The sequence below is a fragment of the Chanos chanos genome, chromosome 1, assembly GCF_902362185.1.
Source record: "Chanos chanos chromosome 1, fChaCha1.1, whole genome shotgun sequence".
NCBI classification, from domain to species: Eukaryota; Metazoa; Chordata; class Actinopteri; order Gonorynchiformes; family Chanidae; genus Chanos; species Chanos chanos.
Genome location: NC_044495.1, coordinates 60,333,540 through 60,358,938, shown reverse-complemented (window position 1 = coordinate 60,358,938; position 25,399 = coordinate 60,333,540). Strand labels below are relative to the sequence as shown.

Genomic DNA, 25,399 nt, shown 5'->3' with positions numbered 1-25,399 from the left:
TCAGCGTTTTTTGAAGGCCACTCCTCTGTTGGGCTGGGGGGGGAATTTGGGCAGGCAGGGCTCGTCTGCCCCGGCGTCATGGGAAAACACGGAGTCTTCTCCAGATGAGCAGGTGGAGCTGCGTGTGTCTGGGTAACCGGGAGAGTACTGGTCCAGAGACACGGAGAGGTCCAGGTATTCCTGACAAAAACACACACACACACACACACACACAGTGAGAGACATTACAAAACTGTAAACTCCCATTCAGGAAATGTAACACACATAAAGTAAAGGAGACATTACAAAAAAGCTACATCTGAAAAATGTTTTCCTCCAGCAAAATAATTTGGACATTGGAAATGTGTCTAAACGCAAATCCGACAGCACAAATATGATCCAATCTCTGTTCCCAAGTCTGATGCCAGGGGGGTGTGGCAACAGCGAGGTCTTACCTGATTGGACGTCATAGACAGAGTTCGGTCGAGATCCTCCACTAGCTGTTTAAACGTTGGCCTCTGGGAGGGAACAGCATGCCAGCAGTCCCTCATCATCATGTACCTGCAGAGAGATGGGGAGAGAGAGAGAGAGAGAGAGAGAGAGAGAGCATACCATCAAATCATGGATCTCCAATGTCCTAAAAAGGACAAAGATTACCTTCTGAGTTGTCTGAGTGGAGACAGGCGGGCAAGAATTGAGTTTACTTCACACTGGAGATCAAACGCCAAGCCAAACTTCAAAAGAACACAGCACTGAGTATAAAGAGCTTAGTGTGAAAAAAACTGCCCTCTCCTCTTTTAAGCCCCCCCCCCACACACTTCTCCACCCCATACCCCAAATTCAAACCACCATAAACACACGATCATGACAAAAATGCTTGTAACATTTTTCTGGCTTGTTGAAACTCATATTTCATATATCAGAGAGTAGGGGTGGGTGCTTCTGCCAGCCCTACAGGAGGACATCAAAAGAAGGGACAGAGTACGCACTTTGACATCAGAACCCTGTTTCTCAACACTCCTAACCACAGAGCTCTGCCGTAACTCTGACACACACACACACACACACACCCCCATACATTACCCCACTGTATCCACCGATAGACCGCTGACCGAAGACTGTATCCCATACTGGGAAAATACTATTACCAGTGCGTGCTGGCATCTGGCTTGGGATGATGCTCACTTTTGTAATTAGTGGGTAAAAGACAGGATTCGACAGACACAAGTTCTGCCAAATACACAGAGAGAACCAAAGCCAGTGCTCCATCTGAACCAGTTTACTTATAAAGTGTATGTGTGTGTGTGTTCATCTTTACCCCACTGTAGATATAATAGGTGTGTGTGTGTATGTGTTCTCATCCACCCCCCCTCCTCCCCGTATAGGTGTGTGTGTGTGTGTATGCGTGTGTGTTTTCTTACAGTTCGTGTGTGCAGGTGGAGGGCCGGTCCATGCGATGACCCTCCTTGAGGAGTTTGAAGAGCTCCTCCACAGGCACTCCCGGGTAAGGAGAGCCACCCAACGTGAAGATCTCCCACAGGAGAACGCCGAAAGACCACCTGACGAAAAGGGGACCAATCACAGCTCAGCGTCGTACCGGTCAAAAACCATAAACAGGCAAGTTCAAAAGTAAGAAAGGACGAGTCATAAAACGGAGGGATGTGACACTCACACGTCGCTCTGATGTGTGTATATACGATCAAACAGAGCCTCCGGTGCCATCCACTTCACAGGCAGACGGCCCTGTGGAGAAAACCCGACCAGTCAGAATCCACTCGTGCGCTAGTGAACCCGCCCATCAGAGTTCACTCACACAGCTCAGTCATCAGCACAAGTCTATCAGCATGAATGTTAAACATACTGGAGTGATGAGTAAGAGTGACTGACTGTGTGTGTGTGTGTGTGTGTGTGTGTGTGTCTTAGAGAGTGAGAGTGGTGGGCCAAGTGTGTGTGAGTCATTGTGTTGGGGTATGTATATGTGTATTTTTGTGTGCGTGTGTGTGCGTGTGGCAAGTGAGTCAGCGTGGTTGCGACGTGTGTGTGCGTGCTTGTGTGTGTGTGTGTGTCAGTGTGGTTGTAGTGTGAGAGTGTGTGTGTGTGTTTTTTGAGGAGTGTGTATTTGGCTGACTCACGTTGGTTGTCTTCTTGTAGTAATCAATATGATGTATGTCTCGGGCCAGGCCAAAGTCGGCGATTTTCATCACGTTGTCCTCCGTGACCAGGACGTTACGAGCAGCCAGATCTCTATGGATACACTGGACACACACACACACACACACACACACACACACACACACACACACAGACAGGAGGTCAAAGAGAAGGCGATGAGAGAAATATCCATGTTATGAGTGAGTGAGATAGACACACACTGGCTCACGCATGCACTGCTTCACATACAGGGACCGGACTGGGCCACACGGCCCTGATCATGTAATGCTGATTAGATTGTGCTGACTGATCGGTCGTGGGGTTTACCCGTTTAATCCCTTCCCTGGCTGGAGCTGGATTAGGTCAAAATTATTACCTTTTTTGATGCCAGGTATTCCATGCCCCGCGCCACCTGGTAGGCACAGGAGACGAGGTCTTTGATGGACATGTTCTCCACGGGCACCTGGTCCGGGTTGTAGCAGTATTCCATGCCAGGAGGGCGGCGTGCCCGCAGGTACTCCCGCAGGTTACCCTTGGCGGCGTACTCCACGATCACGTACAGAGGACCTGACGACGGGAACAGAAGAAGAAGAAGAAAAAAAAAAAAAAAAAAAGACTTCAGCCTTGACCGAAAAAGTGAATCTCTGAAAACACAGGACGTAACACGGGCCAAGATACACACTAAGGATTCACAGGAGAGCAGAGATTATCCCCAGTCCTGCACTAACACACAAAACACACGGCTGGGTGACGGTTCTTCCACAAAACAAAAAAAAGAAAAAAAAGAAAGAAAGAAAGAAATTGTATTTGTCAAATGAGTGCCCAGACCTGAGTTGTTACAAAACAATTTCGGTGCAAAGATGGATTAAAAGACGAAGTCTTTCGGTGAGATGCTAATCGCGTGTCCGAGTCCTCCCGTAGCCGTTTGTTTTCTGTGTTCGTTCAATAAAAATACTGTAGGGTAAAAAAAAAAAAAAAAACGATTCCTGCAGTGATGTTATGAGATGTTTTATCAGGGACGAGTGAAAGGGGGAAAAACCAGTCATGTCCAACCAGTCTGGCTTTCTCATTTGTCTTCGTGCTTTAAAAGATCAAAAATCCAGATTTGGCAGTTCTGGGGTATTTAAGACAAAAAAAAAACCTGGTCCTCTCTGGATGGTGATTAATGTGAGGGGACATGGTGCCAGATCAGAGCAGGGGAGCAGGGGGGGGGGGGTTAGGGGCGGGAGGGAGGGGGTTCAGCCAAAAACAGGCCTGGCTTACAGGGGATGCCGCGCTCTTCACTACAACAGCACCGGGGACCACAGACCGCTCTTTGAGGGGGTGTCCTGCTTGCGGGAGCGGGGGGGGCAGGTCTCTGTGTAAGGTGGTGGTGGTTCGTGAACGGTTTTACGGGGAACGTTTAAACGTTTGGGAACGGCACGTTAGCTTGACTCAGTCACTGTGACACAAAACTAGAGCGTGAAACTCGGAGGAGCTCGCCGAGGAGGGGCCCATGTGAGGGAGGAGATGTCTGAGAAAAGAAGCAACTGGGACATCCCAAATCCGGGTGGCTAAAGAAGAGGCCCAGGTGAGACCACAGACACCCCCTCTCCTCTTTTAGGAGGATGAGGTTGTCATGGGAGAGATTCATTTATGGATTTTATCTGAAAGTTTAGTACAGCCATCAGGAACCCCTGCGTTCTCTCTCTCTCTCTCTCTCTCTCTCTCTCTGTTTTATTCATGTTTAATGTAAAAACTGATTTCGGTGTTTCTCTCAGACTCCTCTGCAGTAATACCACTGCCCCATCACCCAAGTCCGTAGAGTTAAAAACATCCTTCGTTCATTCACTCCTCTTATCATTCTTCCTCCTTTTTTCAATCTGTCCATCTGCCTACCTATCTGTCTAAATCTAACCATCCATCTGTCCCTCCATCTATCCATCTGTCTCTCCATCTGTCCGTCTGTCTGTCCATCTCTCTCTCTCTGTCTCTCTCTCCCTCTCTTTCTTGTCTTTTTTTTGGTGCATCAGCCCTCCCTCTCTCTGACTCACCGTCCTGCGTGCATGCTCCCAGCAGGTTGATGATGTTCTTGTGTTTGCCGATGATCTTCATCACCTCCATCTCCGAGATGAGGTCTGACAGGTCTTTCTCTGTGGCGTCGGCTGCAGGAGGCACAACACTCTTTTATTATTATATTTATTAACATGATATTAAAGACAGCTCACGCGATCTCACTCACTCTCTCTCTCTCTCTCTCTCTCTCACACACACACCCCTCCCACCCCCCCCATTGTGCCCTCAGAGGAACATCTGACTCATCACAACACACACACAGATGCATACACACACACACACACACACACACAGACGCAATTAAAGGCCAATCTTTTGTAAACAACAGAATGACAACAGCAAGCGAACAAAACAGCAACAACAGCAGTAGTACAAATAACAGTTTTTTTCTTCTTCCTCTTATAATTAATATTATGACTGTTATTGTTATTATTATTTACACAGTTTAGCAAATTCAAACATAATCTCTGATGATGAATGTTCACATCTGCAGTGAACGGAGAGGGGGGTGGGGGGTGAGGCTAGTTGTGAGGAAATGCTGGACTGAGAGGTTTTGGTATCCGGACGGCGGACTTTTCTTGGAAAATGCAAATGTAATCGGCAGTATTGCCTCCTCTGCATGGACGGAGTTGAGTTTGGAAATAAAAAGCAGAGAATGACCTTCAAGTCACTCCTTTTTTTTTTCTTTTTTTTCCCCCCTTTTCCAGCGTTTTTATGAACCGCCGTATCCGTGAAGTCAGGACGTCTCGTAAAAAGGCTAACTCTACTCTCTTATCCAGTGGCACCAGGCCAGCCCCGGTGGTAGAAGCTTCTAGAATTCTAATCCGCTTCCCTGCCGTTTCCCAGAGGATCTCTCATATGATCCCGCGGGCACTACAAGGCTTGTCTGTTTATGAAATACATACATACAAAATACTAAGAGTGGACTGCAGATAAGATGTCCAACTAAACCAGAGCCAGGACCTATGGTAATGAACCTCAGCATTAGCAAGCTACACACACAGACACAGACAACCAGGTCCTCAGAAAAAGAATGTACACTCACACACGCGTGCACACACACACGGCTCTGTGACACAGCATATAAAACATAAAATGAGGGAAATTCAAACAGCTCAGATTATTCTCTGTGTATGTGTGTGACTGCACATCAGGGCCAGAAGAAAATTGCTGCATGTGAATACGTTTGCGATTATTAAATGAGGGAAAAAACCTCTGGAATCCCACACGTACTGCAAAATGAATCCAGGGGCCTGGACTTACGTTTAAGCATCTTGACGGCGACTTTGGTGACGCGGTTGGGTTTGTCTTTATCCAGGCCCACAGTCTCACCCATCACCACCTGACCAAAACAGCCCTCCCCTAGAGGTTTCCCCAGAACCAGCCTGAGGGCAAGAGAGAGAGAGAGACAGAGACAGAGAGAGACAGATAGACAGAGAAATAATGGTCAGTATCACTCGGCATGTGTGACGAGAATTATCGTTTTGATTTCAAAAGCAAAATCATCATCTCTTTATCTCAAAACAAAACCAGCGCGGAGAGGAGGGCAGTCCGCACGTCACAGTCACGTCTGTTATCGTTAACGGCCGTGGACGGTTTGAAGCGACGGTGACGTGGTCGTGGGTTTTTTTTGTGTGGACTCTCACCTGTCCCTGGAGATCTCCCAGCGCGGGTCCTGGGGCAGTTCGTACTCAGACACGCCCGACAGCATGGGGGAGCCACTGGAGGAGAGGCGGGACGGTCGCACCAGCATCACGCCCGAGTGGAGAGAGGAGCTGGAGTCCACTGACACCTGCACGGAGAAGCCTGTCTGTTACTCTCCGTACCAGAAAACGACACAGAACGACTGTCTATAGTGTGTGTGTGTGTGTGTGTGTGCGCGTGTGTGTGTGTAGGAGAGGACTACCACCTGTCTGGAACACTGTGAAACACTAATTACAATTTCTACAGTAACAAAGGAACTTTTTTCGACCGGTTTGAAACACTTCCATATTGTAATATTTTCTAACTGAAGGGCTGTGCTTGAGAAGAGACAGGAAGCTATCAGTTCTGTCCGATTGGCTTAAGGTTAGAGTCATACAAAGAAAAGTTTGTGTTGACTCGTGTAGAACAGCTATTTTTATAATCATCCTCCGTTCTTCTGTTCTTTCACCTTCATATGACCTTGAAACTCCCCTGGCTTATCTGACTTTGGCTAAGATTCTCTGTGTGCTTTTTTTTGTTTTGTTTTGTTTTTTTGTAACCTAACACACACACACACACGCACGCACGCGCACACGCACGCGCACACACACACAGACACACACGCACACACGCTCACACCTCCGCCATAGCCCCAAACGCTGGTGTTTGACTTACATTAAAAAAAGGTCATGAAACTGTACGGCTGTTCTTCATGACGATTCCAGAGAGGGAGACCAACCTCTCACTTCAGTTGTCATTCACTTACACACATTACTCCAAAATAATCACATCCACATTGAATTTGAGCGATCTAAACCGAAATGAAGCGGCCCGACGGGTTAAAGAGCGTGTAGATAAAGGTGTCTGAACGGTAAAGATGTCAAACCCCCTATATACTTTCTGTTACCTGTCTGCGCAGGGGGATGCTCTTGGCCAGCTTATGCACGGCCAGCTGGCTGCTGAAGTCACTCTTTTTGGACGAGCTGTGCATTTTGGCCAGGGCGGTGACCGCCACCATGATGAAGATGATGAAGAAGCCGACGCAGTAGATGAGGACCTCCAGGTAGGCCTGGGAGGGGATGGGAGATGGGGGCTCCTCTGGATTTTGGTAGGTAAGGGGTAAGGGGGTGGAGAAGTTAGTGAGATTGTGTTGAACTGTGAAGTGACAATGAACTGTGGTTAAGCAAAAAATGCATCTTAGCATGCCAGCAACGCGTGCACACACACACACACACACGCACAAACACACGCACACACACGCGACAAACACACACAGACACACAAACACACACAGACACACACACACACACACACGTACAAACACACACGTACAAACACACACACACACACATACACACACACAAACACACGTGCGCGCAAGCATTCCAGAAATCTGGAAAACACACAAAAACGTCTCTCAGCTATAGTAAAAAGCAGAGTCTTTGGCCGGCGTGGCACAGAGACACAAACTCCTATTGTGAGTCTGTAATCGCCTCCCTGCACAGTCAGACTCGGGTTTCACGGCACATTCTTCACCTACGACACAAGCATGGGGAGCAAAACTACTGTTCAGGGAACCTGGCAGCCCCCTGGCCCCCGAAAAACAGGGAGGGGGGGGAGAGAAAACCCTCCACACACAGCTCACAGATGATTACAGAAAATGAGTTTTTATTACAATAATATGGATACTTGTTCAGTATTCGGGGTAATTTAGCGAAGTCAGATTTTTTTTTTTTTTTTTACATAAAAATGAAGCTTTTGTTAAAAGACATTGCGAGGTCTGGGCCTGTACAGGGACCGAAATTGTAGTGCAGCAATGGAACAGTGATCGGGGAAAATGCAGCGAAAATGTGCTAACGTGTGCTGTCTATCCGGCCAAAGAGTCTGGCTTCCTGAATATTCTTACACACACACACACACACACACACACCAGAACTGACACAATCAACAAATCACGCTACACAAAAACACAGCAAAACATGTTAAGCTCCTAACTACCTCAAATGAGATAAACATCCTAATTACGTCTTTTAAAATGGTCAAAAGTCTCACAGTAAAATGCCTTCACTACTTAGCTATGTCCTTAAGAAAACAAAGCGAAAACAAAACAAAAAACCTGCCACGTGAAAGCTGCTGGTGTTTGTTTGTTAGCAGATTTTCAGTCTTTACTAAAAAAGTTTTAGGGGGGGAAAAAGTAACAATGGAAGGAGAAAAAAAAGATTCACCTTCCCTGATGGAAAATGTTGGTGAGGTGGAAAAGGGGGGGAAAAAAGGTCTAAATTTAACTGCAGTTTTAGCAAATGCCACAGTATTGTCTGTGTAAACCCGCTGATCTGATTTAAGACGAGATGGGCAGAAATCCAAAGGCAGAGAAACAAGTTCCTACAATCTCATATCTGTTCCATATAGCATTACACGGCAAAGAAACATAAACCTCTGATTAGCCTGGGTGCTAGTTAATCACCAACGCCATTTCCAAGCCAGCACACTAGAGTTTGCCTTTCTTTTTTTCTTTATTTCTTTTCTTTTTTTTTAATCACTCTGGCTTCACTTTGACAATTTTACTGATAAAATCTAGCCGCGAAATCGTCGAGTAAACACATTTCAGCTAAAAGACTGATAGTTAAACAATCCAAACGCAATGTTAAAGAATCATTTTTCTTTGCTGAATTCTTGTAACGCATGATCTAATCAGCTTAAGACTGTTGTTGTGAATAAACCTTTTACAACCATTAACAGCAAAAAACAAAAAAAACCCAAATTTCCTTTCCCTTTCAGAGGCAGAGAATGTTCCAGACCAAACGAGACGCGCATTACAGTAGAAACTGTAGAAGGATAACTCTCTTCGAGTCCTGTAGCTCATTATCTAATGCAACCCAACTCTGCTCCCCTTAATCTCTGTCCTCAAACTTAACCTGGCAACATGGCAAAACGGGGAGAAAACCGGACCGAATTATGTCGTTTTTTTTTTGTTTTTTTTTTAGTTCATTTTTGTTTTTCCTTTTTCATACACGCGACAAAAAACTGAAGAAACCTCATATCTGTAAGCCCTGAAAAAGGCTCCATCACTGGATCGGGTGCCAACCAGGCACAGACACGTTTCTGCCCATCAAGCTTTTTCTCAGGTCATATTACTTTTAATTCCGTTACTATTAATTCCGTCGTTGGCTTTCTCAGAAAGGAAAGCCCTGGTAAAGCACCAGCAGCGTCTTCATCGTGAGATACAGGTGGTCCGGGCTTGTGTGGGCTTTGATTGACAAGTGGCTTGATAAGAGGACTCACTATTCCAAACACGGAATGGCTTTCTCTCTCGCTCTTTCCTTTAAAGAGAATCCTTTATCAGAGCCGAGCCAAAGCGCGGCCGGGCTGCCGTTTCTCCCCCGAGAGATGAAACGACGTCGGCGAAAAAAACGCGGAGGAGAACAAACGCGCTCTTTGGGAGTCTTGTCAATCTAGCCTCACACGGACGTTAGCGGAGACCAAAAAAAAGAGAGAGAAAAAAAAAAAGGAAAAATAAAGAGGTTAGTTCAAAAGCGGGGTTAGTGAGAGTTGAAATGGAACATTTTGTAATGCCAAACCATGTTACTGATCTCAAATTCACAATGGTTTAAACTTTTCCTGCAGGAGTTTAACGCTGTTTGATTTCAGGTGGTTTGTGTCTTAGATTCTTGAGCATCGTTCAAATGAATTTAACAGTAAGTTTTGAAACGCTGTGAAATGTAAAACCCTCTCGCAGATATGAGGAGCTGTAACCGTGGAGATCTTCATCTCGACTAAGACCGACCGATCCTTTCCAGACGGATTTTCAACATCCCGCTAATCGAATCCTTGATTCATTTGAAACTCATTACGTTTTTTGGATCAAGTTTTTTTGGTTTGACATACCGTGGTTCCACAAATGCAAAAAAAAAAAAAAAAAGGGGAAAAAAAACAAAAACCCAAAACCCAAAAGAAGCAATCATGGTTTTGTCTGCAGTCATTCAGAAAGTCCTGAATGAAGAACAGAACCATGCAAAGGGTGGGTGGGTGGGGGGGGGGAGCTGGGTTTCATTGTGTGCCACACAGAAACCCAGTCAGGACCCACAGGCAGGGAGGAGTTAGGACAGAACCATAAACCGTTTGGAGAGAACCGTTCGATACCTTCATAGACATTCAACCATGCAGAGTGATGGGAATGCCCGATAGAATTGCCCGCCAAGCAGGTATATTCCCCAGCGTCCTCAAAAGTAACATTCCTGATCTGAAGAACCTCCATTTCCTTGTCCGTTGTGTTAAGGCCAGCGGTCTAGAAACAAGAAATAACAGATCCAGAACCAGCCAAACGTCCCAGCAGGATAGAGAGAGAGAGAGAGAGAGAGAGAGAGAGAGAGAGAGAGAGAAGGGAAGAAGGTTTGATGAGTGAGAGGACTCAGAAAGACAGGAACAGGTTCTTGATAGAGCACAGTAGTCCGACCATTCCTGTGATTAAAAATAAATAAATAAATAAAATCCCATGTAGAGTTTGCTCCTGTTGGAAACCCTGCGGCAGAGGTCAAGTTAGTGTGGCAGGAGCATGGATGAGGAGAGAGGAGGAGAGGAGAGGAGAGGAGAGTGTTATGCTCCAAAACCTCGAGTAAAACCCCAACACCTGCAGAGGACACACCACCACGGAATTCAGAAACATCTGCCTTTGAAAACACCACACCATCTCTACCGACACGAGATGGCCACATGGAAGTGAACCCAACAGAGCCCTGACTGAACACACACACACACACACACACACACACACAACAGAGAGGGAGGGAGAGAGAGAGGGATGACAAATGACTGGTAGAGGAGTGGAGAGAACAGGAAGGGGGGAAAAACCCAGAGAGGAGCTGCACGGCTGAAGAACCCAGACACGGCCCGTTTCACCACTCAGCCTGACACTGTGGAGAGAGCCCAGCGCTGGAGAGTCATCCGGGAGATGCCAGGAGCTAGTACCCTTATTAGGAGGGCAGAGAAAAGCAGGCACAGGGAAAACGAAGAGGGAGAGAGAGAAAGAGAAAGAGAGAGAGAGAGAGAACGAGTCCAACATAAACAAAAGCCTGAACACTTTCAGTCGCTCTGCTGGGATTTTCCATGGCGTCATTCACAGTCTCCGGAATATCGGAAAAAGAGCAGGCAACGAAAGAGATGGACCAAAGAGAAAAAAAAGAAATCCCTGTTGAAGGTTGTTGTCACTACAACAAGTAGAGTATCTTAAGCCTCCACTTTAACCAATGGATTCTGTCTTTCTTTCTTTCTTTCTTTAGTTCTGTCTGTCTGTCTGTCTTGCTTTTTGAACTCTCCAGGTACCCGTATGGTGCGTTACCTGGTGGGACGTGTTTGATGACAGTCAGCCAAGCCGACTGATTGGCTGCTCCTATATAATTGGACACTTTACAAATATACTCGCCACTTTCCTCCTCGGTCACATTGTGCAGGGTCAACACCTGAGTGTCAGAACTGTTGACCCCCGAATTCTGTAAACAGGAAACAAGAGGTCAACAACAGGCGACAGGACAGGTCATCTGAGGTCACATCTACTCCCCTAAGCGGTGGGGCAAAGTAACCACGGTGAGAGGGCAGGGGGCGGGGCAAGGTAACCACGGTGAGAGGGCAGGGGGAGGGGCAAGGTAACCACGGTGAGAGGGCAGGGGGCGGGGCAGGGTTAACAAACTGCCTGTTTGGGGAGCGCATGTCAAGGCGTGAATCACGTTTTCCTGAAAAGCTGTGAATGAACTTGGCCGATTTTTCCCCACAGGACCGGATCGTTCGGCTGTGGTATTTGTGGAATTACGTGTAATATGTTTTCAAAAATATGACACGATGATACAGCCTCAGTGTGTCTTTTTCCACTAGCACCAAACTCATCGTGTGGCTTTGACCTGTGGGCAGGTATTTAACAAAGCAGGACTTTTCAGTTTGCCAGATAAGTTTGGAGTGAACTCACTACTCTGTGAGAAGGCTCCTTCACTGTTCTCCTTTTTCAACTGTTTTGATTTTTGATTTTTTTTCTCAGCATATCTGGCAAACTGTGAAACCCTTGCCTTGTGGAACAGACTCTCACATTCCAAACAAAGAATGTTTACTTCAAGTGTTCATCAAATGTTCAATTAAAGATGCAATTTAAGTATCCACGACGTCTTCAAAGCACCCATTAATAAAAACAGTGATCTCTTCTTGTTTTCAGTTCAAATAGAAACAGAAGGACAGAAAGAGGTGTCAAGGTGGGACCGTGTAGACGGGGGGGGTGGTGGTGGGGTGGGGGGGGCTGTGTTTACCTTCAGGACCCGGACGTAAGGCAGGCCATCCGGACCCACTCTGCTGCCGTTGACCTCGATGTGTTTAAGCCACTGGATGTGAGGCTGTGGGTCGCTGAAGACCTTGCACTCAAACTCCACATCACTCCCCACCACCACCGTACGATTGGCCGGCAAGCCCGCCTGCAGGATGGGCCTGTGTGGAGATCGCTCTGCGCACACACACATACACGCGCACACACACACACACACAGATACACGCGCACACACACACACACAGACACACACACCCAAGACAGGGACAGATGCATACACAAAATTCACACAAAACACACACACACACACACACACACAAACCCCACACAGCCACAGAGAAATAAAACAGCGTTTAAACAGAGTTACGCCACACGAGCGTAAGAGCTGTATGACAGAGACTGCAGACTGCGCTCAGATTACTGGTCGTCACAGCTGAACTGCGCAGCTAACTGCAGCCACATGTCTGCCTGCTGGTGTAGTCTTCGCTGCAGACACATCAGATAACACCTCACAACTTCCACACTACAGTTTCTCCCGTGCACCGAGACGAGGGGCGGGCGGGGGGGGGGGGGGTGCTGGGGAATACAGAGGATCCTCCATTGGCCGCCTGTATAATTATGCCTATTTGGTGGAAATGGCTGGAGAGGCCAATTAAAGCTATAGCCTTGTTCTTTATTGTTTTCTTTTCGGGGAACTGCACAGTGCATGGGGAGAGTGAGTCATGTGGAGAGAGAGAGAGAGAGAGAGAGAGCTGTTGATGTGTCGATAAACGCTTCAGTAATGAAGAGATAAATTTGACTCACTCGCGCTGCTTGTTTTCTTTGGCGTTGGTTCTGGCGCCTTTCGTGTGGTTGATTTGAGCATGATATTAGTGTGTGTGTGTGTGTGTGTGTGTGTGAGAGAGAGAGAATGAGAGTATGTGAGTGTGGGTCTGCGTGTGTGAGAGAGAGAATATGTATGTGTGTGTGTGTGCGTGTGTGTGTGTGTGCGTGTGTGTGTGTATGTGTGTGTGTGTGTGTGGGTGAGAATGTGAGTGTGTAAGAGGTGATATCATGCTCTTAGAGCCTCCATTTATCAAAGAGGGTGTGGCTTTTATTTATGGACCTCACGGTTAAGTGGGCCGATCACAACGGGGTCTGCCAATCAGCACGCTGGGATTAATTCCCGTCAATCATTCTGAACCTACTCGCCACAGAGAGAGCAGGGCAGGTCTATGTGTGTCTTAACAAACCACCATCCCATCAGACAAACCAGCTTTCATTCTTCAAATGCCCTGTTTTACACATGACACGTCAATAGGGCGACATTCGGCCACCCCCCCCACCCAGCTCCATCCAACCCCCCCAACTCGCACCTATTCAATATGTATAAGAAGCAGTATTGCATCGATTCTCCTCCACAAAGTGATGTTAACCATTAGTGATATTGGACCGGGACAGCAGTCACGACATTGTAGTCGCCGACAACATGCATTTGCATTTGATTACACGAAGTCTGGCTGGCAGCGAGGAGAGAGAGAGAGAGAGAGAGAGAGAGAACTAACCAACTACATCCAGCTGGTAGGTGTGGTTGATACTGCCATATTTGTTCTCCACCACACAGGTGTAGTTGCCTTTGTCTGAGGGCACCACAGACTCCATGATTATGGTCCACATGTGTTCCCGAACCTGGAGGAAGCAGAGGGAAAATGTTATTTTTAAAAGTGGAGGAGGCGTTTTATCACCACAGCAGAAAAAATGAAAAGATAAAACTGTTTCCTTATATGCAGAAAAAGCCAACGTTATTACGAAGCTGCTGAGTAGACTGACTCTATTCTGCCCTGGATGAAAAAAAAAAGGGAGGGGGGGGGGGTGGGGGTGAGGAGTTTGACAAGAGTGTCTGGCAACCCATCTGTGCCCGGTCAGTGAAAACCCAAGTTGACCATGAAAACAGGCTCACGTGGAGCGCCGTGTACCAAAGACTCAGCGCCATGCGGGATTATGGGTAATAAGAGTGGTGCTCTCCTGCAGGCCCAGGACGACTACCGAACAAGCCACGTGTCTCCATGTCAACCAATAGAAATACATGCTATAAAATACGTCTAAGGCTACCGGGAGAGTTAAAAACGACACCAACCCCCCCCCCCTCCCACCCCCAAAAAAAACCCTCCAACTCTGCCCAGTCCCTAATGAGTTGGTCTGAAAGATCTGTTGCCATTTGGTAGAAAAGACTGAGAAGTTCTTTGAAACACACTGTGGAGCAGATCAAACCATAAAAAGCGTTGGTCCGTTTATTTACCCTGGAGGGAAGAGACAGCCTTGCCTGGTGCCGATCGCTCATTTTCGTTCTCTTTGCGGTTAAAACCTTTTTTTTTTTTTTTTCCCCTCCGAGAGAGAATCCATTCTTGATTAACTGTACAAGCTGTCAAAACTATCCCAAATAGCAGCGGGACTGGCAGGGAATTGAATATCAAACGTCCCACACATACACACAGGGCCTCCAAGGGGCAGGCCTAGACTTTGATTACCTCTGCCTTATCAAGTTTAAATATAACAGGGTTGACTTTTTTTTTTTTGGAGGGAGGGTATTGGGGTTATATATGAACAGAGGGGGTTGCGTAAGGGGGGTGGTGGGGGGGGGGGGTTACAACCCCAGCTGCAGTAACCCAGATGTGCTTTGCTTGACTGAATGCATCCAGTCTGCCTGACTTCCTCCATGCATACATCCAGTGTACATGAACAATAAAGCCGCACCCCGTTTAAAAAAAAAAAAAAAAAAAAAAAAAAAAAAAACAGAAAGAAAAGAGAGAAGAAAGTGTCTGAGGGGGGGTGGGGGGTGGGTACGGGGGGCACGTGGGCACGTGTTACCCACACACAGATGTCTCCTGGCTCTGCAGCGGAGGAGCCTGTGCTTGAAACACAGCCCAGATGGTAAAGAGAACAAGGCCAGGCAGCCTAACCCAAAGGAAACAGGCTAATGTAGCCCAGCTGCCCTGGACATCACCTTGATGGGAAACACAGACGCTTCAGGTTTGGGAAGGATTAGAGTCAGGCTACACGGCACAGCACCCTCCTCTTAAAGAGAGAGAGAGAGAGAGGGGTATGAAGGGATGTGTGGAGGCAGAGGGGGAGAGAGAGAGAAAGAGAGAGAAATACACATAGAAAAGCAGGACAGAGTGAGATCATGTGCAAGTAGCGGACATGTATTGCTAAATGAGAATGATTGAGAGTAAATGTGTGTTTGTGTGTGTGTGTGTGTGTGTGTGTGTGTGTGTGTGCCCGTGTAAGTAGGTGTGTGGGGGGGGATACAGCTGTAAGTCAGAGCAAATGAGTGACTGCGTGTGCGTGTGTGTGTATGTGTGTGTGTGAGAGAGAGAGAGAGAGGGAGGGAGAGGGAGAGCGAGTGAGAGAGAGAGGGGGAGAGAGAGAGAGAGAGAGAGAGAGAGGGAGAAAAACAAGTACGCACGTACATACTTATTCACTGTGAACCACTCTCTTTGTGTGTTTTCTACAGGAGCGTTGGCCATACCAAAGTCTTTCCACTGACTACTGTAAACCCTCCTACTGCGACAGGACCCGAACAACCCAACGCGGCAGTCAGAGGAGAGTCAAAATACTGCAAAACACCGCAGGACTCCCGAGTGCTTGTGTAACTGTGATCGCTTCCATCAACAACAAGCTCAATGCCACAGCCTGGATCTGGTTAGGCGGCAATAAAGCACTGATCCAAGATGGAGGAGTTTAGAGAACATTCTAGACTTACTGGAGGCAGTTAGATGGGCTTCAGTTATTAGAAAAAGAAGAAAAAAAAAAAGAAAAAAAAAACTTCGCCGCCCACCTCCCACTCCAACACCAATTAGCCGGTGGAAAATATGACCAAATGGCCAGACAAAAAAAAGAAAAAAAAAAACAAAAACGACTTTTTAATAAAACTCTGCAACATGTTACATCTTTTGGCAAACTATACCAGTGCTAAAAATAAAATACGCAAGACCCAGATATCAGATTTCCCCTGTCAAGTGAGCTAACATGGGGGTTTGCGGAACACGAGAGTGCACGTTCTGGTCAACACCCCGACTTTCTTCAGAACGAGTCCGCTCCAAAGGGACAGCGGGTGTGGGTGGAAATGTTGTGGTTAAACGACCGGCCCGTCTCACTTGGGAATAACGAAAAGAGTGAAGTAGCACAAGCGTGACCGCCAAAGCGCGTGCTTTTGTATCGGGCTGAGGAGATGAGTCAGCCGCGAGTGAGTCAGCAGTGACCAGACGCGCGGGTATGGATGAGTAAACACTTTACATAAAAAGAGGAAAAAAAAAAAAAACTATCACAAACGGGAGGGTCATGCTTCTGATCTGTGTCAACGCCACGGCATGTTTAGTTTACCCAGCGTATAAACTCTCGGTGAAAGTTCTTTTGGCCTCTTTTAAACAAAGCCAGGCAAACACAGAGCGATGTGCCTGGAACCAACTACGGGGCCCAGTTACTGAAGCTAACAGTCCAATGCCAGACACAGAAGGACGGGCTCCGCCGACTGTTGGTTCCCTTGGTTGATCGTTATCTTACTGAGAGCCTAAAGCAGCTGTTTTTTTTTTGTTTTTTTTTTTGTCTCTATCACCTTAGACGTGTTTACTAGAGATCTCAGGGCTGGGATTCCGCAAAGCAAGTTTGTCACTGAGTCCACAGTCAAAAAAAAAAAAAAAGGAAGGTTTTATTCAGATAAAGCCAAGCCAGGACTGAAGCTGAGCTGTGAGTTTGTGGAATGTGATTTTGACTTCCGCCTACAACCCAGCTCTTGGATGAAACTTGGTCAAGCCAATCAACAGGACACTTAGTCAGTGCTTAGACCACACACACACACACAAAGGCATGCAGTAATGGCTTCCTTGCGGTAAGCAGCTCATGGTTGGATGGTCAGAGTCGCGTGGTTGAGGACGTTGTGAAATGCCGTCGGTTGGGTGCCGCGGTGCCCCGTAGCGACTTTCGGATAGAGATGTAAGGAGGCCGTGGCATGAGTGTGAGGGGGGGGGGGGGGGGGGGGGGGGGGGGCGATTGGGGCAGGGTGGATTTTCACCTTGAATCCTCCAATGCGTTGGTCTCTCTTAAACTCTTTTCCGTTCTTGAGCCATTTGAGAGTTGGCGTTGGGTTCCCGTTGGCCTGGCAGCGAAACTTCACTGTCTTACTGGCGGGAACAGCGTGAAGTTTCTTCTCCATCTTCTCCGGCTGAGCCCACTGAGGAGCCATCGCTAAAAAGAAAGAAAGTGAAAAAAAAAATGAAAGGTGAGAGAGCAGAATGCCAAAGACCATAAAAGAGTCAGAAATCTACATCTCATCTACTGTACTAAGTTACAATAAGGGCAGGTCTTTACGTTAACAAAATCATGCTCTTAAACCCGGGAGTCGTGGTGGAAGAAACTGAGAGTAGGGGGGGGGGGGAAACAAAACGGGACACATTTGGTCAAGGTCGTGGCTACAGGGTGTGGCATGCCCGTTAAGCCTACTGCACACGCTCTTAAGCCCGTTACGGTCTGACATAACATAACAGAAACAAGCCTGGCCAACTTTATGGTACCCTCTGGACTCAAATAGTAATCCAGCCGCAGAAATCAACAACCACCGACTGAAACCACATAAACTAAGAACATTCTCCGCGACTGCTGAGTTACGTTTCCTCAAGAAATGCATTCATCCTTCAGGCTACGGGGAACTTTCTGGAATCTCGAGAGGCAGAAACATAAGAGGTTTGGTGTGTGGGACAAAGCTAAATGGGTAGGCCTGATGGGAACAATGACCGTTGGTCATGAAAAGTCTTAAATTATAGCTGGAAAGAATTTTTTTAGTCAAACACTGCAGAGATGAGTCATCCGCCGGGTGTTTAGGTTTACAAACTGAAGAATGCAGATGATTATAAGTGGAGACAGACACTCACGAAGTAGCTTTTGGCTGCTGGATAGCTTGGCCTCCTCTGATGAAGACTCCTCCTCATCGTCATCTTCAGAGGAAATCAAAGAATCTGTAAACATAGACAGTAATCCACATATGGAACCCTGAAGCAACGGGCATCACCACGGCAATCCAGACAAGCTGCATCAATATGGCCATCAAAACAGCTGAACTGCCGTCCCCATACCAACCTCGACAATGTGATGAATGTTATGACTGAAGTAACCTACAAAATTCTGACAAATTTGTTTCACCTCGGCCAAACGTCTGAGAGTCTCTCACTAACACATACACTTTACAAGAGCAGTCTTTTATTATTATTATTATTATTATTATTATTATTATTACTATTATGAGTATGAGGAGCCAAGTATCTATCCATCGGTCCATAAACGAAAAGCTGACACCCACCTGAGACGTTTACGTTGAAGTAGAGCGTGTGGTTGCTGAAGGAACCTCGCGCCACGCAGGTGTAGAGGCCGGAATCTGAAGGCTCCACGCTTTCGATCTCCAGCTGTCCGTTCCGCAGGCGCGTGTGCTCTCCGTCGACCAGCACGGCCTGGTCCTTGGTCCAGGTCACCTCCTGAACCTCCTCTTTATTCTTACAGTTCAGCTCCAGCCTCTCTCCCGGGTAGAGCGTATACACCGAGGGCTCGACTGGGACAGCTGCGAACAAGCAGCACACACGGGTTACAACGGGTCTGTCGAAAACGATTTCACGTTATCCGTGCTTGCGCGTTTCGGTGGCTGGAGCTCATCTAAACGCCACTTTTCTGGGAGACTTCGATGGAAGGGTCTGAGTCACACTGATATAGATTCTGAAGGTGGAACAACCACACGTGGGGGACAAAACAAAAATGGCTGTACATTGACCGCCATTTTTTTCCTTCATTATCAACCAGTCATTGACCCCCCAGTCAAAGTGGTCTGCCGGGTGAACTAAGTTGGGGTAAAGTCGTGGTGGAGGAAAGGGGAGGGTGTGTGCATGCACTGTCAAATGTTATTCTTTCACCTCACCTCTTCCTCCCCTCCAAAAACAGAAAACATCCTCTGTTTTCTATCCAGTTACAAACCCCCCTATTTATTTTCCAGCTTTAAAATTTGAGCAAAAGAAAAAAAAAAGAAAAGAAAAAAAAAGCTTCCTCGAAGCTTCAGCCGGAGCTACCACTTGTATTCTGGTAAAATTGAATCTCCTCTTATATTAGTCAAGGGCCAATCGTCAGGGCCATCTCTGAGAGGGAGCCGAGATTCGATTACGCCGATGAGGAAGGGGGTGTTACCTCAAAGGCAGCCACCTGAGTCCCCTGCCAATGGCAACGGCGAGGAGAAGAGAAGGGTGGGAGGGTGGAAAAGGGGTTTGGGGAGAGGGGGGAGATAACCTAATTTGTCTGACACACTGTCCATCAACATGCTAGAGCTCGTCTGGTTTCAAAAATGTGAACTGTGTGCCCGTGTGAGTGAGTGAGTGAGTGGCATTTGGATTCTAGTTTCTTGTGGGCATCACTGTTGGCACGACCCCCCCGATTAGCACACAGCAGGGGGGGTTCTCTATTTTAGTCCAGAGTCTGAAATCCAGTGACATTAATTTAAACAGATCTACTGGGGGAGAGAGAGAGAGAGAGAGAGAGGGGTGGGGTAACTTTAGAACACATGCAAATCCTTGGCGATTACATCACAATGGGGCTAGATCTTTGGACAACAAAAATAATAGCCCTAGCTTCATATTCAAATGTTAATTCAATCCATTCTAATTCAGTGGGTGGCTGCCTTTGCCTGGCTCCAAGACACACAGCGACACACAGAAATTGTCCAAAGAATATAGGATAAAGTCTGACAGCAGATCCAATTACCATGTGCATCACTGCAACCTGAAGTCAAAAGAAGATAAGAACTTTTATAAGAACTGCTAACAACCACTAAAGAAAATAAACAGTACCATTTATGAAGTTAAACAGACCAACTTTAAACGTTTAAGATGAAACCAGGAAAGGGAAAGATAGTAAACAAGACTTTAAGATGCTGCAAGTAAAAGAATCAGAGCTTTTTTACACTGAGGTAATGTGAACAGTGAAAAACATGTCCACACTACCACACATCCCCACTGGCCACGTTCACTGCAGCTAACACACCCCCACTGTCACTACAACTTTTTCAGCAACACTTCAAAATAAAGGGAGAGAGAGAGAGAGAGAGAGAGAGAGAGGGCTAGAGGGGCCTGTAGTGGCAGGTTCCATGGCTAGTTACCATGGTGATCCCAGTTGGGTCTAGTTAAGGTATTTCCTGAATCGCATGTGTCTGACAGGCTCTTAATCCAGACAGGAACGGAGGCCAGGGGGTAGGATCAACTTTCAACCCTCCAAAACAAAACAGAAAAGAAGGAGGCAAGAAACTATAAAGTATGACTTATAGAAAAAGGGAAGAGCGGAGTTAATAGAAACCTCTAGAAGTCTAGTTTAAACATGCGCTAAATTAGTGTCTGCTGGTCCGCTTTCTGGGGAGCTAGGCTTATTTTTTCGCTTCTAGTCCCATTATTTTATGTTTATCTGGCTGATAAGCTTCTGTCAACATTCCTGCTATTAATTCGGGTCAAAAGGACGCCATAAAAATCCCATAAGAGCTGTAAAAATGTGCTCGTCGCTTTGATGTGGCGCTAACGCAGGAGCTAGTTGTGCGCCTCTGTTTAAACTCGACTGTGATACAAAGCAACTTTAACTAGCCCGGACTGAGGTCTCCATGACAACGAAGACTGCCTCGCGTCATTGTCAACAGTTATTTAAAACATTTAACTCTTACTGAAGCTTGCGTTAGCTCAGACTTTAGGGTCGGTGTTTAATAGTTACGACTGGAAAATCGTTTTACGTAATAATATTAAGATTTCATTAAAAATGTAATTGCCGATGTTTGGGATTAATTGATTTTGCGTCAGCCAAAATGCTGCAGTAAAAAAGAACGACAGGCAATTCGTGTAAAGATGGAAAGTAATTTTAGTCGAGCTAAATAAAACCAAATCTTTGTTTACGGCCATGCAGTCATATTTTCCGTTTACTGAAACACATCTTTGTTTACTGCTTTGAGTATGAAAACCAGACGGAAAGGATTTTCAGCAAGAGAGGGTTGCAGAACTCCTATTGAGAACTAGCTCTTCTTGAGGAAGCCGGAGCTCAGTTGATTTCGTGGGATTCCGTGATTAGATTAAATTGGATTAAAGTCCATACTTTCAGAGAGCAACCCAGCTGGAATGGCGAGGATTTCGTTTCTACTTCAAGTCATTTGCAGCCACTGATTGACGTCGCTGAAAGTCAAGTTAATTACACTAAATCATGAAAGGGATTTTTGGTGAGTTCTAATGGAGGGGAATGGATTTGAAGGGCAACGAAAAGTGAAAGAACGCAGCAGGTGAGCGGCTTCGTCAGCGCACAAACAGCTCGGCAAAGTTAGAACACTGGCGCCAGTCTATAGGAGCTGGATTGACTTCAAGTTAGGAAGCAACGTACCCCGAAAAAATCAGTGCTTCGATTTCACATCAGGGATAGAGAGAGTGAATGATGAAGTACAGGAGAGAGAAAATGGAGAACAGAGACAAACAAACATCCGAAAATCAAAAGAACAAGAGAGAGAGAGAGAGGCAGGCAAGCAAAAGAAAGAGAGACAAAGAGAAGGATGTACATAGAGTTAAAATGGAACACAATTCAAGAGAAACATAGGGAGAGAAACCCACCCCCCCAAAAATGCCACCAACCTAAACAATATGGGGGCTGTGGGGTCCCAAAGACAATGATGGAGCGAAAAGTTCCCAGAGCGACAGGGTGACATCACTGGGATCATTAGGTGTGCGATTAGCAGCACCCTCCTAACGCCGAATCGCAGTCCCAAATTCAATACCACTCCGTGAATTTGATTACCACGTCACACTAATTAATCAGCCTCTAAGATCAGAGAGGGTGAGCCTTAACAGCAAGAAACACGCAACATATGGTGGGGGGTGGAAGACACACACACACACACACACACTCCCATTACAGGCCAGGGCAAACAAAGGACCACTCAGCCCCTGGTGGCTAATGGCATTCGTTCACACCCGCTGCAGTTTTCTCCAAACACAATATGAACCAGGGGGTGAGAGTAGCAATGGCCACTGAATCACTCCTATTGTTCTCCAACTCCCCTGCCTGTCCCCACTGCTACAGGCCTGCCATACACAGCACCACTGCACACACACACACACACACACACACAGATACTTTACCATCCGACGGGACTACGTTACACACCCAGCAAACCAGTGGTACAACCACAAGGCTAAAGAGTGTACAGAATTCCACACAGAGGAAGAGCTGAGATGGTGCTTAAAATGGAAAGGAAAGCTAACCCTAAGACTGCATACCGCAAAAAAACAAGTGTTCGAAAAGAGGAGTCTTAAATCTACTCTTCTAGGTTTTCACCTCCAAAAAAAGGAAAAAAAAAAAAAACCTGAACAAACTTCGTATGCAAAGAGCTTGATATGGTTCTGGCAAGAGTCAGCCATCTTAAAGCGATCTTCTGGCAAACACAGAACCTTCCAGAAGCACCTGGGTGAGGCCCTGCCTTGAGGGCAGGCATCACACACATCTGTGTGTGTGTGTATTCTGACTACTTACTCACTCACACACACACACACACACACACACAGTGTCTGCTTCTTTTCATTCATCGTTTTTTTTTTCTCTCTCTCTCTCTTTCTTTCTCTTCCTCCTCATATTTGATTGACATGGCTTCAGGCCTAAAGACAGGAAGCCTGAGTTCACAGTCAAAAGAATCTGGAAGGGAACTGTCCTTTCATAGCAACTACCTTTAGAGCTAAAGAGAAAAAAAAAAGGTGGGGGGGGGGGCTTTTTCAACACAGAGCAGCTACAGATAACGGGCTGCTAAAACCTCCATCCACACCTGGCCAGACCTACCTGAGACAAGAAACAAAGCCCTCAGTGAAAAGTCATCTGTGTTGTCTCAACATGTGGCACGATTAGATTAAAGACAAAAAAAAAACCAACAACAACAAAAAAAAAATACATTATTTGAGACCTAGTGTAAACCTGATACCTTTTAATATACACTTTTCACATGAAATCTTGCTGTGACAGGAGCAGCATGGTAATTATATGCAACGTCAAAAAAAAATAGGATGGACAGCAAACGTTTGTAACAGAATAGGCGTTCTCGGTTTTCCCTCGACTGTAGCAACTGTAAGTGGATAACGTGGACACCTACAGAGGAACGGAGCCACTCCTGAAGAAGCATTCTGTAGTGTCACGCAGGAGAGAAAACAAACGTAACCAAATGCCAGGGTGTCACCTTTTTTTTTTTTTTTTTTTTTTTGCTCTTTTTTTTTTCGACAGCTGAAGCGATCAGTCACTCCGTGGGAGAGCGATCGAGGGAAAGTGATGTGTGCCAGGCCAGAGGGATGAGGAAGAGAGGAGAGAGGGAATGAGGCAGCAGAGAGATAGAACAAGAGAGAAAGAGACACTGGAAAAGGAGAGAGAGACAGAAAGAGAGAGAGAGAGAGAGAGGGTCGCAAAGAGTGCTTGACCATTTGGTGATTAAACTGTGGGGTGGAGAGATACTCCATCAAACTCGGCCTCATCCTGTGTCTGTTCCTCCTGTTGGCCTAAAGCAGTCTGTCATACAAACCCCAAGCCCCTTTTCCCAGAAACACGATCTGAACCAGTACACAGGGCCTGGGTGGAGTGCTGCCTGCCTCTCTCTCTCTCTCTCTCTCTCTCTCTCTCTCTCTTTTTTTTTTAAAGCAGTCATTTATATCTTCCTCGGTAGTTAAGACTTCTCCCTGACAACAGATACCTTTTCATTACAGAGGACAGGAGAGAGAGAGAGAGAGAGAGAGAGAGAGAGAGACAGGGGTGGGTGGAGGAGGGGAGACAGGCAGTGAGGTATTTGTGTAGCCGGAGGCGAGAGACGGGCACTATTAAAGTGAGGTAAACACAAGCTGAGAGAGTTTATTTAAAGGGCTGAGAGAGAGAGCGAGCGGAGAGCGAGGAGGGACCCCGTTCCACTCGTAAAGGCTCTAATCATAATGTTGTGGCTTTTACTGTATTCCCCGGCAACGCCGCGCGACTTCCGAAATCCAAAAGCGGAATCGCTTCTCCCGACCTCTGGCTCGGCACGTTCGGGCCTGAAACCCGACTACACCTCTGGAATGTTGCCAAGACACACATTTTTCCGGATTCCGTTTCACTTGGCTTTTTTTTCTCCCTCATGCTCCCCTCCTTTCACTAAATCCCTCTTTCTCTCTCTTTCTCAGCCTTTGACTCACTTCTTGGTTGGCCTTTTTGCTGGTAATCTCACAGGATACACGGAGACGTGTGAGTTAATGGCCTCCTTCATTATACCCATTAAAGCATCTGAAATATTCGACGTGTCGTGGCAGAATGACACGCATACTGTAACCTGCTCGTTCATTCACAAAGCTCTGTTAAACAGTCGTTTAACAGTGTATGGATTCCCATTGGCGAGTCACGTTTTCATTAAAAAGCTGATTTCAGTTTTCACATCCATTTTCATGAAAAATTACAAACACACATTTACTTACAAAACACTGGAAAGAGTAAAAAAAAAAGGGTCCTCCTGACCAGACGTAACTTGGTCATACAAAAGCCAACTAAACCAAAACGAAAAGCAAAAACAACGCAGGCATAATCATCTCTAAATGCTAACGGAAAAAGACTGTCCCCTCTCTCTATTTATGTCACAGGCCTCTGTGGTGAAAAGCCTTAGCTGAGAGAGAGAGAGAGGGTGAGAGAGAGAGAGGGAGACTGAGGAAGAGTATCTTACCTTCATCAGCGCTAGCAGGTCTGGCCTCCGCCTGCAGCTGGATCAGGACCAGCAGGCACAAGGGCAGCAACAGCATTCTTCTCATTACAGGCATCCTCAGCACACACACACACACACACACGCACTCTCTCACACACACACACACACACACACACACACCTCTACTGCTCACAGCTGCAGCAGAGCAGGCAACTCCATCAGCCACACTCAGAACTGCTGAAAAAAAAAAGAGAGAGAGAGAAAGAAGTTAAGTACCTGAATATTGCATTTACACATCAGACGTTTTAGCGGAAACAGACACACTGAGACAGACAACAGAATCTGCTTCAGAGTTTTGGAGAGCAGTCCTGAGGTTCTTCAACGTAACTCTAGACAGTGACTGATAGCGTGAGCCGTAATATTGTCCGTGTAACAATATTTCTGTCTTCGCATTGGTAGTTCAAAAAACTTAAGTCCATCAATCGTTCTGTTCACAGATTAAAATTAAG

General features: G+C 46.5%; 1 protein-coding gene across 1 annotated transcript; it reads right to left on the bottom strand.

Moving 5' to 3' along the window:
- fgfr1a (fibroblast growth factor receptor 1a) lies at nt 1–25,005 on the bottom strand. The gene is given in 17 exon segments (XM_030789173.1): nt 1–180; nt 435–540; nt 1,401–1,538; nt 1,652–1,722; nt 2,112–2,234; nt 2,507–2,697; nt 4,164–4,274; nt 5,449–5,570; nt 5,832–5,977; nt 6,755–6,966; nt 10,009–10,153; nt 12,156–12,346; nt 13,714–13,837; nt 17,220–17,392; nt 18,076–18,138; nt 18,501–18,755; nt 24,912–25,005. Coding segments are annotated over 17 exon segments (2,445 nt in total).
- Nucleotides 25,006–25,399: the final 394 nt, after the last annotated feature.